The sequence below is a fragment of the Rousettus aegyptiacus genome, unplaced genomic scaffold (assembly GCF_014176215.1).
Source record: "Rousettus aegyptiacus isolate mRouAeg1 unplaced genomic scaffold, mRouAeg1.p scaffold_m13_p_13, whole genome shotgun sequence".
Taxonomy (NCBI): domain Eukaryota; kingdom Metazoa; phylum Chordata; class Mammalia; order Chiroptera; family Pteropodidae; genus Rousettus; species Rousettus aegyptiacus.
The window spans coordinates 37,334,755-37,352,399 of NW_023416288.1; the positions used below are offsets into that span (position 1 = coordinate 37,334,755).

General features: G+C 42.0%; 1 protein-coding gene and 1 long non-coding RNA gene across 4 annotated transcripts in view; one reads left to right on the top strand and one right to left on the bottom strand.

The window, feature by feature from the left end:
* The window catches only part of LOC107499545, a 42,017-nt gene extending 29,875 nt beyond the window's left edge, over window positions 1-12,142 (bottom strand). The window contains exon 1 of the long non-coding RNA XR_004953949.1: window positions 11,763-12,142. This is a non-coding gene — a long non-coding RNA (uncharacterized LOC107499545). The remainder of the gene's footprint in view (window positions 1-11,762) is intronic.
* Window positions 10,393-17,645, top strand: part of ZNRF2 (zinc and ring finger 2) — a 70,983-nt gene continuing 63,730 nt past the window's right edge. For 2 of the 3 annotated variants that reach the window (XM_036230439.1, XM_036230440.1), the window contains exon 1: window positions 10,393-11,535. In XM_036230439.1, coding sequence (XP_036086332.1) covers window positions 11,067-11,535 — 469 coding nt within the window. In that variant the 5' untranslated portion in view covers window positions 10,393-11,066. The remainder of the gene's footprint in view (window positions 11,536-17,645) is intronic. The other variant, XM_016123823.2, reaches the window with a different exon arrangement.

Below are 17,645 nucleotides of genomic sequence, written 5' to 3' on the forward strand. Positions count from 1 at the left end.
CAGGTGCGGGCGAAGGGAGAGTTCTGTGTTTACTATGAAAGTGAGCTTCATAGAATTTTAGGCTATAATCGTTTACAGAGACCACATAAGGAGTTCAACCAATGGATTTCTAACATTTCTAATATCGCCCACATTCAGAGAAACACTATGTATCAGCCCAGAATATATATAAAGTTTCATGAAACAATAATTACCTTCATTACATGTGAAGTGGTTTGATGTTTTCTAGTCTTTCAATACTTTTTCTTTAGGAAAAAAAAAATACTGGTCATGCTTAACTGACCCACTGATGGGTCACAACCTGCAGTTTGAAAGACTTGACTTCATCCCTTTGATTTCTCCCTGAGGAAACAAAACCCAGAATAACTAAATGACTTGGCCTGGAAGAGTAAAGGAAAATGTGTTTGGATTTCAGGGTGAAAGATTGGTGTTAGAAATAAAGAAAGCCTTTATATGGTATCAGTTGCTGGATATTTCAGGAGCACTTGACTTCCCTAGAAGTCCTACTCATTTTCTGGAAGGCTAAGGCATAGCCCCCATAGGGAGGGCAATGTGGTGAATTCATAAATGGGATGTCTAGGTCCTTTCTAGTCCCACTAAAACATCCAGGAGGTAAAAATACTATTGAGCAGGAATTCTCAGTTTAGCTAGGTTTGGAGAGAGGTCGATGCCACTGGGAGTGTGGAGAGAACCTTTTGGAACCACCTGGGGCCTTTTTCTAGTGTTCAAGACTCCCGTCCATTTGATATGCAGCTTTCCATTTCAAGGCCAAAATTCCGGCTGACAATGAAATGAGCCCATTGCTCTGGTTGATGGGGGTGTATCCTACCACCCCAGCGAGTTGGGGCTGGCAAGAAAATCAAAGGTGAGAACCACTGATCTCTCGAGCAATGGTTCCCCACCTTTCAGGTTTCAGAGGCCAATAAAAATTCAAAATGAGTTTAGGAATCACTATCAGGCTGCCAATTTTTCATTATGTCAAATAAGGAACTTAAAAAACAGCCCAAATAAGCAAAAAAGCAAATCTCTCCAACTCTACTGCTGCTCTCTACAACTATCATAAGAGTAGAATGGACATGATCTCAAACTAAAGGAAAATCTTATCTATACATTTTACTTTAAGAATTTTTAAAGAAAATTTTAATTGTGGTAAATATACATAGAATTTATTATCTCACCCATTTTTAACCTGTCCAGTAGTGTTAATTAGATTCGATTGTGCAACCAATCTCCACAACTCTTCACTGTGCAAAGCTGAAACTGTACCCATTAACAACAACTCACCATTTCCTCCTTCTCCCACCCCTGGCAACCACTGTTCTACTTCCTGTCTCTATGAATTCGACTTCTCTAGGTATCCTATATAAGTGGAATCAGACAATCATCTGTCCTTTCGTGACTACCTTATTTCACTTAGCATAATGTCCTCAAGATTCATCCATGTTGTAGCATGTGTCGGAATTTCCTTCCTTTTAAGTCTGATTAATATCCCATTGTATGTACATACCACATTCTGTTTAGCCATTCATCTGTTCATGGATACGGGTTGCTTTCACCTTTTGGCTACCGTGAATAATGCTGCTATGAATGTGGGTGAACAAATATCGTTTGAGTTCCTGCTTTGAATTATTTTGGGTACATACCGCAGGTGTGACTGTTGGATCACATGGTAATAGTATGCTTAATGTTTTGAGGAACCATCCTACTGTTTGATGCCATTTAGCTTTTCATAGATTGAAAAAAAAAAACGCAACTACTGCATTGTCTTAATTTTTCTTATTTCACTGCGAACACTTCATTCCAGACTGGCATTGGTCTGTAGATTATTGCCTGGGATTACTGCTCCAACAGATATAAACTATTTCCTTAGGCTATTCGCTCTTTGAATGAAAAAATCTGGATTCTTTATATCTTTCCTGACAAGAAAGATAATTATTTTATATCATAAAATATCCATCAGGCAGTTTGGAAAATTATACAAAAGCTATTAGCTTGATTGCACTAAATATGAAAAACAAGACAGTTTCTATTATTCAATTTATCAAGCCATCACCATTTCGAATTTGGCTATGGGTCACTGTCACTCCAGTATTGTGAATTGAAAGGTAACAGACTTGCTTTTCCCCTGCATGATGACTGAGTTTACAGAAATCCTAGAGGAACTGGCATGGCTACCCAAAACTCTTGATTCTCTGAAGTTTACGTGTATCAAGCTAAGTAAATTTTATGCTTGATGGAACTTAAGAAGAATTTTTTAAGTTGTACATGTTAAGTTCTTTGTGAGCTGCAGAAGAATCTCTCGTTATTGAAACTTATGAACTATTATCAAATAGCTTTAATTCAGCAGGAAAAAAAAATGCTGTCTTAAAATGAAATCCTAACTGTAGTTGTCATACTCCTCATTAATATTGGTCCTGACAAAATTTTTTACTTCTTTATCTAATCATTGGTGGGGGTTGGGATGAAAGAACAGAATAAAACTTATTATTAATAAGTCATCTGTTAAAAGATGTATTGGAAAAACTAGGTAGATGTACATCTGACAGTTTAAATTGAAAAGTTACATTTTTTGAAAAAATTCCAGATCTCTTCTAATTTCTCCCTGGAATGTCAGTGAATCACCCTTCCAACAGATTATAAATTCTAAAATGTAACAAATCATCATAACCAAGACCTATGAATCTGCTGTTTGCACAAGTCATGTCTCAAGTTCCTTCCAATTTGTCTTTTCCTTGTATGCTCAACTCACAGAAGCAACTGAATTCTGGAAATGTTTTTACTTCTCTCATATACACAACAGTCAAAACTGTTGCCACCCCTCCTTCTTTTCACGCCTTTTTAAAATTTTTTTTTTTTTGCTAAATCCGTGTGCTTTTAGTGTAGCACGTTTCATTATCCCATTTGTATGATTTGCTTGAAGCTCCATATTTAGATGTCATAAAAGAAAATGTACTAAATGTATGGTGAAAAACACATTTCGTTGTGCAATCTGATTAAATTATTTAATGATGCTTAGGTCTGCTTCAATGAGGAGTTTGTAAGAGCGTTTTTTGGTGTTTGTGTTCTGGAGTTTAATATTTGTTCGTCTGCATATGATCTGCATGTTTTGCTCATGAGAATGATATGAAAATGTATTTGCACCCAGTAATTTGATAATTTGATGAGACTTGTAAAATCTTCTTCCATTCCCAGCGTTATTGCTGCAGGTTAGCCTCTCTCTCTCTCTCTCTCTCTCTCTCTCTCTCTCTCTCTCTCTCTGTGGTAAAATATACATAAAATTTACCATTTAAAGCATTTTTAAAGGTACAACTCAGTGGCATTGAGTACATTGACATTGTCATGCAACCCCCTCATCATTTTTTTCACCAGGGTTAGCGCAGCAGCCTTCAAAATCCAGTCTTGCTTCTAATTTTGCCCCATTAAGGAAGAAAATAGAAATCTTATCTCTGTTGACTTATTTTGACCATGTGCATAGAAGAAAAAGGGAAAAATGGAAGGGACAGTCTTTGCCGTTTCTTCTGTGCTTGACACATCATAGTTGATGAGAATAGAATGGAGATAAAGTGCTAGGGGCACAGAGGGGCAGGTACCTGCTGTACCTGTTCCATCCCTGATGCGGGTTATTCCTTGCTCAGGGCATCACAGCCAAAGCGATTGTTCTGTGAACCTGGAAAATAGAAATTCTCTTAAACTCATTAGAGATTAAAGTGTCTGACCACCGGAAACACAAAAAGCCTTCTACAAGTAAAATCTTTAGCTTTAAAATGTGCAGGAATAATTATTTCCTAAAATTAAGAGGCGAAAACTGTTAGATGATTGAACTTTGCACCAGTATACACAGCATAAAGAAGTCTGACCAGCCTTGGCTGCACCCTAGGCAGCTGAAGTCACCTGATCTGTACTGAGTCTTGAGCCCTCTTTGGGGCGGTGGGGCAGGGGCATCAAAAATGAGGAGCCCATTGATACACTGCTTCAGGTTTCGAGCGTTTGGCAGTGCAGTTTTACATCACTAGGTGTCAGTGTGGACTTTCCCAGCCGCCACCTTCGATCTGCAGATGTACCAGACATCACCTAGGGCCCTTGCTCAAGTCCTGGCAAGCACGGGCTGTTTTGGGAATTGTAATCTCACCAAATATATTGTCTACTAACATGTTTTGAATCTCCAGAGTCCTCTTAGAACACAGAAACCCTGAACCAAAGACTGCTCTTTTTTTAAAGTCATGACTTTCTAATCCCAATGCTTGCATTCGGAAGGCAGCCTCCAAGGCTGTTTCGGGGCAGGTAATGGGAAGTCCCAGCTGGTACCTGGGGTCCTTTAAAAGCAACACGTTGCCTCGGTTATCCGTAGTGCCCACTTTCACAGCCAATCACATCTAATTGGTCTCCAGGACACGTGGAGGTTGCTCTCTTAATAGCCGTTGAGTCTGCCCTACATCAGCCATCTAGTCTTCAACATCATTGTGCTTTCCTCCTCGCTGTCCCCAAAGTACTGCCTGCGAGCTTTCTACACTGTAAATACGATCGTGCTACTTCCTGTTTATGAAAGTGTTTCGCTTTTGCTTTCTGGGTTGATTTCAACCCCAGCCCAGTGTACCAAGCCAGTAAGACTCTGCCTCGACCTACTTTTCCAGCCTATCTCCTCACGTCATTGCCTCCTGTTCTTCATTCCGGCTCTAATAAATTGCTTGCAGTTCTTCAGATGCTCGAAGCTCTGCCTTGCTTCATGCTCCCTTAGCCTGGAATGCCTGTGGCTGCTTAAGCCAACTCTCTCAAAAGATCAGCTCAGTGTCACTTCTGGGAAAACACTTTGTCCTTCACCCAACCCCCACCCTTGCACTCAGCTACAGCATGCGTTTACTCTGATCATCTCCTTATTTATATTTATGTCCCATGACTATAAGTTATAAGTTTTTCGAAGGCAGGAAACTTTGTTTGGTTTAATTTTGTATTCCCAGAGCTAAGCCCAGGGCCTGGCACATTACAAACGCTCTGTCACTTTTGGTTGAATGAATAAAAACATTCTCAAGGTATCCTGATGTGCCCACCCACTGGGGATGACCCGGTTCAGGGCTATGTTCTGAAATCTGCTGGATCGAGGGACCTGTACCCCTAGAATGCAGCCAGAACCCATCTAGCTTCTGGGAAATAGAGATGGGGAAAGTTGAACAGCAGGTCTTATGGCTCAGTACTCTCTTGTGGCCAGGGAAAGATAGTCCAGCAATTTGGAGCTTACCGTTTCTGACCTGGCCTAACGTGGGGGCATACATCAATCCGCAGCTACTTGGAGGAAATTTGCCACCTAAGGTATGGACTGACCTGGCTGAAAGGTGTAGAAGACAGCAAATTCGAAACATACAAACTTAGTGCGGTAATAACAGCCTGTTAAGTCAGTAGTAATTCAGGACATGTGTTGTCATGGCTGGCCCTTGTGGTCTACAGCAGTTACTGAATGTTTCCTATATACCGACTGTCTTGGATCTCTAGAGGCAGGCACTGTAGAGAGTTGAAAATAAAACAGAAACAAAGTTCCTATACTTGGGAGGCTTAGACAATCTAGGCTTAAAATAAGGAGCTTGCCTTTACTGGGGATTTTGGCTATTTGTGAGGGAGGGAGCGGTAAGAGAAAATGTCTTATAATCCTTTTTAATCATTCACGTATAATCATGGTAATTTAAACAAGTGACAGGAAGCAGAGAGGGGAGTGCCTATGCATTGGAGGAGGGACCACATACATTATGTAGCAGAGAGCTATGTTTTCTCCAAGCTAGTCTTCACTTTTGCAGACTGGGAAAATTCCCTTGGTATTGACTCCATGACACAGCTTTCCATTAAATTGTATGTCTTCAACGGTGTGATTCTAATACGAATTTGGGATTCCTTTATCTACTAAGTGTGAAATCTGAGAGATTTCTTGATAATGGAGGAAAAGCATCATAATTTGTGGCTGTTTTGTATTCAGAGTTTTAAAATAAGGGCTTTTAAAGATTTAAAAATATATATTGCTTGCAAGCCTAAGTAGATTGAGAATAGGGCATAATATAAATATTTAAGCTCTTATTAATACTCCGTACCATTCTGATAAGCAAAAATTAAGTTATTTTTATTAGCAGGTGCTGACATTGTGTCTTAAGCTGTTTTTAGAAAGGAAAAATGATTCCAAAATCTATGTTAGACATAGCTTAGGGATCTAGTCACTGATTGAGAAACACAAAACGCTTTCATAACACATTTAATCCTATTCAGGACCCCTAAGGCTCCTTAGTGAAAATGTAATTTAACTACCCTGTAGAATCAAGGGAGATTAAAAAAAAAAAAAAGCTTTAAATGTTAGTGATTTCAAAGAGCTTCTAGTCTCTTCAAATAACTTCTCGTCTCTTAATGATAATTAAATTTCATATCTATGTATATACATACATCCTATGGTAGAAAGATGTAGGTTTGTCATTCTGCCATAGTGTCATCAAGATTAGTGATGTGCATGCTTATTGGCAAATTACTGCCAAACAATTATCACTAATAAATCCTTAGGTTTCAATAATGCATTAAAATTAGACAAACTGGTAAAATCAATTCTAGTGAGTAGTAGTATACATTAAATTGCACAATTCACAAACTGCTAGAGTAATATACAAATTATAACAACCTACTAGGGATAATAACATTGAGATTAAAATGTGTGTATTTATTCACACATTTCAAAGTATTTTCAAATAGAGACTGAGTCTTTTGCAACTCACAATTGCTGTGCGATACTGGTATTGTGACTACCGGTGCTGTACAGAGGAAATGCATCTAGCCAGGTTAAGTGGCTCACTCTAAGTCCCATAGCCACACAGAGCCAAGGCCTAACTGTGGCCTAGGCTGACCTACTTTGTGGTGTGTGCATATAACCCTGTCATGATTGGTTACATCCTTTGGAAGACAAACATGATTGATTAAAGAAATCAATGAGAGTAAAAAAAAAAAAAAAAAAAAAAAAAGAGAATTTGGCTTACTCGTGACAGGAAAATAAAAGTTAGTTACATACATTCTATAAATTATCGATGTTCTCTGAAAAATTACCCAACGATGTGATTCCTAAATATTCCTCTAAACTAAATTTAGTTTCAGAATTTAAGATATAGTTTCTAATCATCACTAAAATCCTAAACAGTGTTTTCTGTAGGATGTATTAAGGTTTAATGTTTAGATGGTCCATCCCTTTCTTTAAAAAATGAAATAGAATAAGAGGAAAGGCCTATTTAAAGATAGGTAATTATATATATAATTCTGTAGTTTGTTAAAGAGACTAGGCAGTGTATAACTCTTATTAAAAAAAAAATAAAACAAAATAAAAGGCAAAACTTTTTGAATACTATAATGAGAGAAAAAGTGGGATGGCAGAGACTTTAGCAAAGAGTATAAGGCCGGTGCTGGCTACAGGAGAGCCCTGTTGGGAGTCTGTGGGCCGATGGAAAAGATTGGTGTGACAGGTCTTCTGCTCTGTGCAAATCTGTTGTCCCATACCTCAAAGGTCTGATCCAGCGCAGTATACGAGTGGGCAAGAGGAAAGAGAAGCACGCCTACACAAAAATAAATGCCAAACGGAAGAGACTCGCTCCGTCTGAATTTCAAACCAGATAACAGCAAACCAACCAGTCAGGTATTTTTATTGATAAACCCACAACTAGTTTATCTGTTCCAGGGCGGGTTTCTGACCATCGATTTTGTCAACGTGAAGTGCTTTAACAATACAAACTATTTTTGAACCCCAAAAGTCATTGTTCAAAATATCATCTTTTAATCATGTAGAAGGATGAAAAATAGAGCATATGAAAAAGCTTAGAATATTAGGAATTTTAAAGAACTGGGGTTCTGGTTTCTTGTGACTGAGACATTAAAACAATAGTTCTGATTCTGTACAGGAATGTATCCTTTAGACCAGGGTCCCCAAACCCCAGGCTGTGAACCAGTACCTGTCTGTGGCCTGTTAGGAGCCAGGCTGCACAGCAGGAAGTGAGCCATGAGCCTGTGAAGTTTCATCTGTATCTGCAGCCGCTCCCTAGGGCTAGCATCACCGCCTCAGCTCCACCTCAGATCATCAGGCATTGGATTCTTATAGGAGCATCGGTCTCTGGTGCCAAACAGGTTGGGGATCACTGCTTTAGATCAGTGCTTCTCCAAGTCAGGCCGGAGCTCTGGTGACATCAGCATCACTGGGCAGTTTGTTAGAATGCAAATTCTCAAGGCCCAACCCTGATCTACAGAATGAGGATCATTGACAGTGGGGCCCAGCAGTCTGTTTTAACAAGGTCTCCATATGATTGTTTTTTGTGCACTGTAATTTGCAAAGCACTGATTTAAACCATCATTTGTTAAACTGTAGATTACAATTCCTTAATTGTGGGTTGTAAAATTAGTTCAATAGGCAGTGACTAGCATTTTACAAAAGTGAAATGGAATGAAAGATGGAATGCATCCCATGAAGCACGGGTATGATCTCATTAAAACTATTTCAGCTTTATCTACGTGTGTACACCTGGATGTACCAATTTAAATGGAGCAGCACTTTTAATTTTTGAAGAACTAGCACGGTATAATAAAGAAGCTACACATTTTAAATGAAATCAGAACTGTTTGGCTGACAATAAAACATATTGACAGGTTAATGTGGATTCCAATTGGGAGAGAGATTGAGGAGAGAGGGAAGAGGACCAAGGAAAGAACATAAAAGGCATAATATAAATCTAGATACAATTAAGAGTCATCTGGTTTTATTGTTAAATCTTTCCATTTAATAGTTTTAACTATCGAATAGGACTTTTTCCATATTATAGTTACTAATTTTTTTTTAGTTACTAAACTTTTAAAATGTACATATAATGACAAATGTGAAACTCTAACTTACCAGTCATTAGCTCCCCAGAGACTTGTAAAAGTCTTTTGCTCCTTGTTTAAAGTCAATGTTTGTAATTTTCTCTATTAAGTTTAGATTCTTGTAGTATTGATAATAATTTCGTGCTGAACCAGAGTTTTACACTGAAGGCTTCCTTCAATGAAAGGTAAATCAGATCAAATCACTAAATTTCTTCTTGAACTGACAGTTGTCATTCTGGTAACCACTTCGGCCTTTTAAACTTTCTCCACTTACTAAGTAGACGGTTTCAGTAAGTGCATATACAGGATGAGCTAATTTTAGCTTTGCATTGATTGCTTTCTATTTCCATTCTCAAATGTACATATGTATATATATTTATATATTGCACCTATATCTGATACATATATACATACAATTTATATAAATGTATATCTATACATATATTCTCCACTTGTTTAAAAACTTGATTCTCATACTTTGAAGAGTGATGAAAATCATTACATAAATGACTCATTACAAATATGGAAAAAAAAGACAAACTATTTCCGTAATTTGTACAAAAACACCAGTTGCTATTATTTTCACATCGAGGACAATTTAGGCATTTTCAAAACGGGAGAGTCAGAGCAGGCTGTCTCTGGACATCCACACCATGCTCTGCTACCAAGAAACTACATCATGGGAATGGAGAATTTTAATAAATTCCTTTTAGAAAAATTGCCAGATTTTAAAGCTGCAGGTGCCCTAGGAATTTAATAAAAATGTCTCGGGGAAGGGAACTAAAGTCCGAAAAGATAAAATAATTTGCTCACTACACGTAATTTAGTTTTGGTCCCAGAACTGCACCCCAAGTCTCCTAAACTGGGTGCAGCTTTCACTGCACCAGTGTTTGCCCTTCAATCGAAGGTCAGGCTGGCTTATCCTTAGTTCTTCCAACTCTTCTCCCAGGGTTGGAATGCTTGATTGGCTAGGGCTAATTCAGATCAAGTTGGCTTCTGCAGCCTTCTTGGTTCCTTTGTTTTCACCATTCTGTTTTTTATCAGTATTGCTGAGCTTCTGCTTCATATGAAAGATACACTCATTTAATAACCCCAACCAGGAAGTTAACATCCACCCAAACTCAACGGCTCAAGACAGGATACAAGCATACCCAGCCCGAGCCAAGAAAAGGTGAAGGGGACACTCTATCTTATCTTGCGTCGGATGGCCACGTGCAGGAGGAGGGGCCGCCTTCTGGTTGGCTCCCGGAGGGGCTCAGTCCCTCCAATCGGCGTAGGCCCCGCCGCGGAGGAGGGGGCGAGGCCCATAGGGGAGGGCGGGGCCAGCAACCTGTCCATCATCGAGTCCCCGGGTGGTAGCACCTACCACACCACTGTACCTTGGGGAGGCGGGACGGGGGCTGGCAGGCCGAGGCCGGGGGAGGTGGGGCCAAGCCGACGGGAGCCAATCCGTCGGCGGCGCGAGGGGGCGGGGGCGGGGTCACCGCGCGCGACCCAAACACACGGGCCGCGGCGCACCCTGAAGCCGCGCTGCCTCTCGGCCTTCCGGTGCGAGGGCCGGGCAGCCTCTTCCCCTGCCGGGCACCCCCGCCTCCGTGGCCCAGACCGCCCCCTGCCCCTCCTTCGCGGGGGCAGCGCGGCGACGGTTGCCGGGAAGCGCGCGCCGCTCTTCCCTGCCCTCCTCTCACGCGCCACCCGTTTTTCCTCTTTCTCCGTTAATAACAGCTGAGCGGCTGGGGGGAGGAGGGAAGGTGGCCCCGGCGGAGCCTGGGCGGGCGCCTCCCACCCAGCCGCGAGCCGCCGTGGGAGCGGGAGGATGGCGGCGGTAGCACAGGCCGCCCGGGAGGAGGCGGTGCCGAGGCCCGGGGCGCAGCGCGCGGCGGCGGCGGCGGCAGAGAGCGGCAGCGGCCCGGCGCGGCGCGGCAGAACCGAAACCAGCGGCGGCCGCGCGGCCACCTGAGCCGCCCCTCCCGCCGGAGCCAGCGAGCGGCGCCCGCCCGAGCCGGGCGCTCCCTCCCCCGCGCCTCTCCCCGTCCTCCGCGGCCCCCGCCGGCCGCCGGCCTCGCGCGCCGCCCGGGAGGAGGAGAGCGCGCCGGGCTCCGACGGGCCCTCGGGGCGCCGGGCGGCGGCGCTGGACGTGCGGGCCCCCCGCGGGGCCGGCCGCGGCGCCTCGGCCCTGCCCGCTCGCGCCCGCGCCCGCCCTCTCGGTCATGGGCGCCAAGCAGAGCGGCCCGGCCGCCGCCAACGGCCGCACCCGCGCGTACTCGGGCTCGGATTTACCTTCCAGTAGCGGCGGCGGGGCCAACGGGACCGCGGGCGGCGGCGCCGGGGCGCGGGCCGCCGCCGCCGGGCGGTTTCCGGCTCAGGTGCCCGGTGCGCACCAGCCCGGCGCTTCGGGAGGCGCCGCGGCGGCGGCGGCGGCGGCGGCCCCGCGCAGCCGCTCCCTCGGCGGGGCAGTGGGGACCGTGGCCTCGGGGGCTCGCGCCGCGCAGTCTTCCTTCAGCATCCCCAACAGCAGCAGCGGCCAGTACGGCTCGCAGGACTCGGTGCACAGCAGCCCGGAGGACGGCGGCGGCGGCGGCGGCGGCGGCAGGGACCGGCCGGCGGGCGGGGGCCCGGGCGGGCCGCGCCTGGTGATCGGCTCCTTACCAGCTCACCTCTCGCCGCACATGTTCGGAGGTACGGCCCCCCCACTCCCTCCCTGGCCCCCCGGCCCCCCGGGCGGCACGTGGGCCGCGGCCGCGCTCCTTTTCACCCTCCTTTTCTCCTTCAGCCTGAGCGCCGGGGGCTCGCCGCGCGGCCCGGCGCGGTCACCCCTCCTGGGAGGACAGTCGCCCCTTAACCCCTGCGGCGTCGCCACCGCCAGACCCCGGTGTTTGTTTTTTAAACACCGCGTGCACCCTCACCTCTGTGGCTCCCCGGTACAGAAAGTCCTTGTTCTCCCCGCGAGGTGAAAGGAGCAAATGTTGTTTTAACACAAACCGAGCGGCAGCCCTGGCGCTGGTGGCTTCGGTATCAGGAAGTCGCGAGAAGGAAGACCCGTTGCTGAACGTAGTTCTGTCTCGGGGCTCGAGCGATGAGCGGTGTCTAGAGGCCACAATTCTGAGGGTCTCGACCGCGACTTTGAAAAAGGAGGGCGTTATCGCCTTTGGATCGACTTAATGTAAAACTGATCCTCCAGCCCGTGTAAACAGTGCAGCCTACTACGTACACTTCAACTGGATAAATGCGGTAGTGAAGTGTGTATTTTTAACCCCAGTAAACTGCTACTTTAGATAATGGTTAATGTGAGCCCTGCTTAATTTGGACAGCGTTTAAAAAATAAAGTTTCTTAAGGAGGGAAACTAGTAATTATCACAACTGTGCCTACAAGGTGCAGTGAAAGCATAGGTGATTTTGAAGAGCAATGTTGACTTGAGTTCAGGAAAAGTCACTTGTAAGAATTGGAAATTTTTAATAGCAAAATGATATGCTTTTATGTAGGAACAGGAAGAAGGGTGCACTTGACTTGAGGAAAATAAACGCGACTTCTTCAGTTATGTTTTAAGTGATCACCTGTACCTCAAAACAGTTAGTACATGAATCAAGACACTCCTCCTTTCCCAGTTCATGAAGGGATGTTGACGTTAAATCTGGTTAGAGAGACGGAAGGAGAAACATCCCGGTCACTGCATCGCGGTGGGCGCTGCCGCTCGCAGTGGGGCACAGAGCAGGACGCGCGTGCCCTCCATTTCGGTGCCCCCTGCCATGTTTTCCGGGGTGAGAAATTTGGGTAGAGAGTTGGAAAGGTGGGATAATGTAATTTATCTGTTCTAATGTAAGCGTAAATTAAAAATGGAAATATTTAGTTTTTTCCTCTTTTTAGTACTGCTTTGCACATTCAATATAGAACAACTCTGTCCTAATTTCTTGTTATAAAGTCATTTTTGGTACATTAATAAGAATATTGTGTCCTAAAATCAAGGGAAAAAATCCTTTTTTAAAAAATCTTGTTTTTGAGCAAAAGAACTAAGGTTGTCCTTACTATGATTTGCTTATAACTAACACAGTTGAAGGGACTGTAGTCACCACATCGAGGAATAATAATAACAAAAGACAGTTTCTTGATAATAGGAGATTAGTGCAATAATAAAGGATAAGCTGGATTTTAAAAATGCTTACCTTTTTAAAATGGAAATTTGCATTTAGCAGTAATGATCATCAAAGGACATGTATGTTTAAAAGCATGCTAAAGAAAGGGAAAAAGAAGAAGCCTTATCAATTTAATAGTTCTTATTTCTTTAATGTACTGGTTATTGTCTTTATTCATTTTGCTTAAGGTTGGATAATATTTTTCAGCTAAGGGTCAGTATATCTGTGGGAGTTTATTTTCTTAAATACATTCCATTCAGAGCAGGGGGGAAATAGTTAACACCCAGGCTGTTAATTCATAGCACATTAGCAAACGAAAGGTAAAGCGTTTATCTCTCTTCTTATCTAAGTTGCTGGATTTGTGCACTTCGTCCTTTCAGTACTTTTGGGGGTTAGGATGATTGGGGCCTAGTAGCAGCACAGTTGACACCGAGGAACTTGTGGCAGCCTTTCTTAACCACATAGCTGTAGAGAATTGAACCCTAATGTCCTAAAGGCATCTATCATATACAGTTAACATTTTTCACCCGTGCATTTAAAATGATTCTAGTTATGGGTCATTCTTGGAAATTTGAGAAAAGTCACTCAATCTGTGTAGAGTAGTTCAGATGAGGAACCCCAATTGAGAAAGCCTGGAAGGGGATCAGAAATGATCTGTTCCTATTATATGATGGGAACAGATCAAAGTGCTTGTACCTTAAATCCTAGTTGAGACAGGAAGATGGCATACACGTGTAAAAAACATCTTTCCAGTGGCATTTACTTTGATGAGATTTTTACCTGTATTTCAATGGATAGATTTATCAAGGAAACTTAATGGAAACATGTTTCTTATCCTGAGATTTAAGGAGCTGGTTGAGGAATCTTATTTTTAAAGTTAGACTTGATTATGCCTTACATTGATTTAATTTTTTAGTATATATTTATAGTAATATGTTTATTCAGTTATAAATTATATAGATGTTTGGGCACATATAAGGTAATATCTGAATAATAAGAAATGGAATATTTCTGAATTAGTGGGAAGTTCTTACTGTAATTTTATAAAACATTTTAATTGATGTTTGTATTAATCATATCTCCTAAGAAAACATGGTACTAATAAAATTCAGAATTTCAGTTCTCATGTGGGCTGTAGTGTAATTTATAGAAAAGGAAAAAGTAAATCAGTACCACTTGTTACTTTTTTGCAATAAGGAGTGTAGCCAGTTGAATTGTTACTAGTTCCATCATGATGAATTACCAAATCAAATGAGGCTTTCTGTGTTTCATTTTTCTCTTTTGGACTTTTATTTTGGCTATATACACTCATTTGATTTTTCTCTAGAGAGAATCATTAGAGAGATGCTTAGTCCAGATATTTTAGTTTACAGAAATTTCCTAGAATTTCCTAAAACTGAGTTAGTGGATATCGGAATATGATCATAACACATACAGGAATTTTTAAGTGAAGTAGGTTTTTCTAGTTTTTGTTAATCTTTTCAGACTGCTGAGTTTAATAGCATTTAAGTGAACAAAAGCCTTCTCTTGTCACTCACGTTTGTTTTAAATCAGGTCTTTAAGAGTATGGTCTAATAATTAAAAGCCTTGGTATCTTAGGGTTTTTTTTTTTTTGGCTTTATTTTACGCCTGCATTTTTTCCACTGTCAAGTTGCTAATGTTCATTTCATAAAAGCAATTATAATGGGTGGTAATGGGATAGGGAAGGTAAATTGGACTATTAAATATACCAGCGAATGGAGATAATTTCTAGAGAAATTTTATGGACTTCTAATATAAAATATCCACGAGCCTGGAAGTGCAAATGTAAAATGAATTAATCCAGACAACCGGTGGGACTGGATTGCTTTTCGCCTCCGCCTAATTGTCTCGAGTTTGTTTGGGCGTGGTGTGCCCACGAGTATTTCAGTAGGCTGATTGTAATTCAGGTGCCTTCTGTTACTTAAGAAACATACCTCCTTATTGAAGGAGTGTGGGTTCTCTCTTAAAACAGCATGTTGAATAAAATATATTTCTAGGCAGATTTTATTTCTCTTAATATATTCAAGACAGATGTAGGTTTTGAAGATGTTAGATTATCTCCATTAACTAACCATTTTGAATTCTGCCATTACTTCTCACCAGTATCTAGTACCAAAATGTTTGAATTTGGGATAGTGTGAAATCTACTTTCTTTTCCTGAATATTCTGTCATTCAATTGAGGACTTTTATGGGTGCGACAGAAGAAAATAACACTTAACCACTACCCCATCACTTCCGCACCCCCCTCCCCCAAAGGCCAAGAACTCTAGTAGTTAATGTTTCCAATTAGTAATCTGCTATAGGAGATACTTGTATATGCTTTGTTATGCTAAAGTGTAAACTCGGTCTGAGAAGTTTCTGCTTTGGGAGTATTTCGAAAGTTCTCTTAACCACAAGGTGGATGGTGGGCTGGAGGGAGGAGTGGTTTGCACTGGGCAGCATCAGATATGAGAGCTGCCTGACCTAAGTACTTCTGATGCTTTGCTGGCTTCAAAGCCAGGAAGAGCTGTTTTGCTAACAGATAGTGTTGCTAGCACGTGCTCCAGCCCCCTCCATTTGGATTTTTTCACCTGGTAACCGGTTGGTAGGTTATTATTTACTTCCGGTTACCGATACCATTAATTAAATGCCAAGTTTTTTTAATGTTTATTGTTTATATTGTGTTTATAAAGAGAATTGCCTTAATCTTATATTTATTTCATATACTAGGTATATGTACAATTGAATGTATTGACAGATAGGTTAAATGAGACATATGGGAACTGCTCTATGTCGCAAAGGACATCATAATGTTTTAATTTTGCACGTGCTTGACTGATATTAACTAATGAAGTAAGTTTGTTGTATACTTATTAGAAATTGGAGCAAACATAGCCTTTGTGTGAACAAGGTGTTCAGAAATACCTTAGGTCCTGATTGTATTAGTTTTCTATGCTGCTTTTTAAGAAATCACTACAGATTTAGCTGCCTTAAACAGCACATATTTATTTTGTGGGTCAGGACTCCAAGAGTCAAGGTGTTGGCCAGAAAGGGGTTATCTAGAGACTCAGCTGCAATAGGGTCCACTTCCAAGCTCCCTCCCGCCCTCCCTCCCTCAGGTCGTCGTGGAATTCACTTCCTCATTGTTGTTAAAGCTCATGCCAGCTTGCTTCTTCAAAGCCAGCCAGGAGAGAGTCTAGCAGGATAGGCTAGTACAACACTCTTATGTAAATATGTACATGTGGTCACATAAAGGCCATCGCGTTTGCTGCACTCCTTTGGTTGGAACCAAGTCGCAAGTCTTGCTCACACTCGGGAAGGTGTAACTATCAGGAGGCAGGGATCATGTGTGGGTAACCTAAAGTCTGTCTGTCACATCGATTGTAGACTAAGGCTGACCAGCTAAACACACACCTTTTCTAACTTTAAACTCACTTTTTAATTTACTTCGAAAAGTTGTAATAATGTGGAAGTGTTGCTTTAGTAAACATGAATTGAGCCCCTCTGAGGCCGACTTTTGTGTTGTTAGGGGTACAAACATGGGGCTCCTTCCTGCTCTTGTTCAGCACTCCTTGAATTTGACATTGCTATACACTGTAACCAGTACTATAATAGGACTGTTAACAATGTTTTGTAAATTGTCATTGTCTAGGGCAGGTAAAGAATACTTCACAGAGGAAGGTAACATTTGGACTGTGTTTTGAAGGATTTAGAAGTTTTATTCAGAGAGGACACTACAGACTATAAAAGCACCCACAAAAGCCTTGGATTTTAGTAGGGCATACTAGAAAGTTAAATGTGTCTGGATTGTAAGGTGCATGGAGGAAAAATAAGAACTTGAAACCAGAAAAATAGGTTTGGGCCAGTTGAAGGATTTTATAGTGCTGTAAGTAAGTTTGTTTCACTTAATGCGGAGTATCATGATCAGACCGGAGGCCACCATTATAGTCATAGGTTATGTGGTTAGCAACCTTCCTGAGTAGAGTGCAGTGCTCAGCCTTTGAAGCTGTACAACAGCCCTAGTCATAATTAAATTGCTTGTTCAGAGTGGAGAGTAGTAGCAGGAAGATAAGCCAGGACTCTTTTAGAATAATAGTTGATAGGTACCTGAACTGAAATCATGGCATTGGCGAGGGAGAGGAAAAGTTGGATTTGATTAAGATGTCTAAGGTAGAATTGATGGGATTGCAAACCCGGGTGCATAGCGATGTCGTTAACCAATATTCAAAACGAGGGAAGGACCCATCTTAGGAAATGATGAGGCCTTTTAGGCTTGTTAAACTTTGAGTGGCTAAAGGATTTTCATCCTATCGCATCCTTTAAGCAATTTGAAATATGAATCTCTAGGACATACAAACAATAGAGAAATCATCAATTTGCAGATTATAAGTGAAGCTAAAAAGTAGATAAGATTACTAAGGGATGGATATAAATTGGGGAAGGGCAAGCATGAAATCCTGGGGAGCAAGAACTTTTAAGGGACAGGCAGAGTAGGAGGCTAACAATTAGAATAGGACTACAAGGAAAAGAAGTTGTTTAAAATATTTTTTATTATAAAAATAATGTGTATTTATTAGAGAAAACTAAAATACAAAAAAGCACATGTAAGAAATTGAAAACTACTGTGATCTTACCACCAGAAATAACCAGAATATAA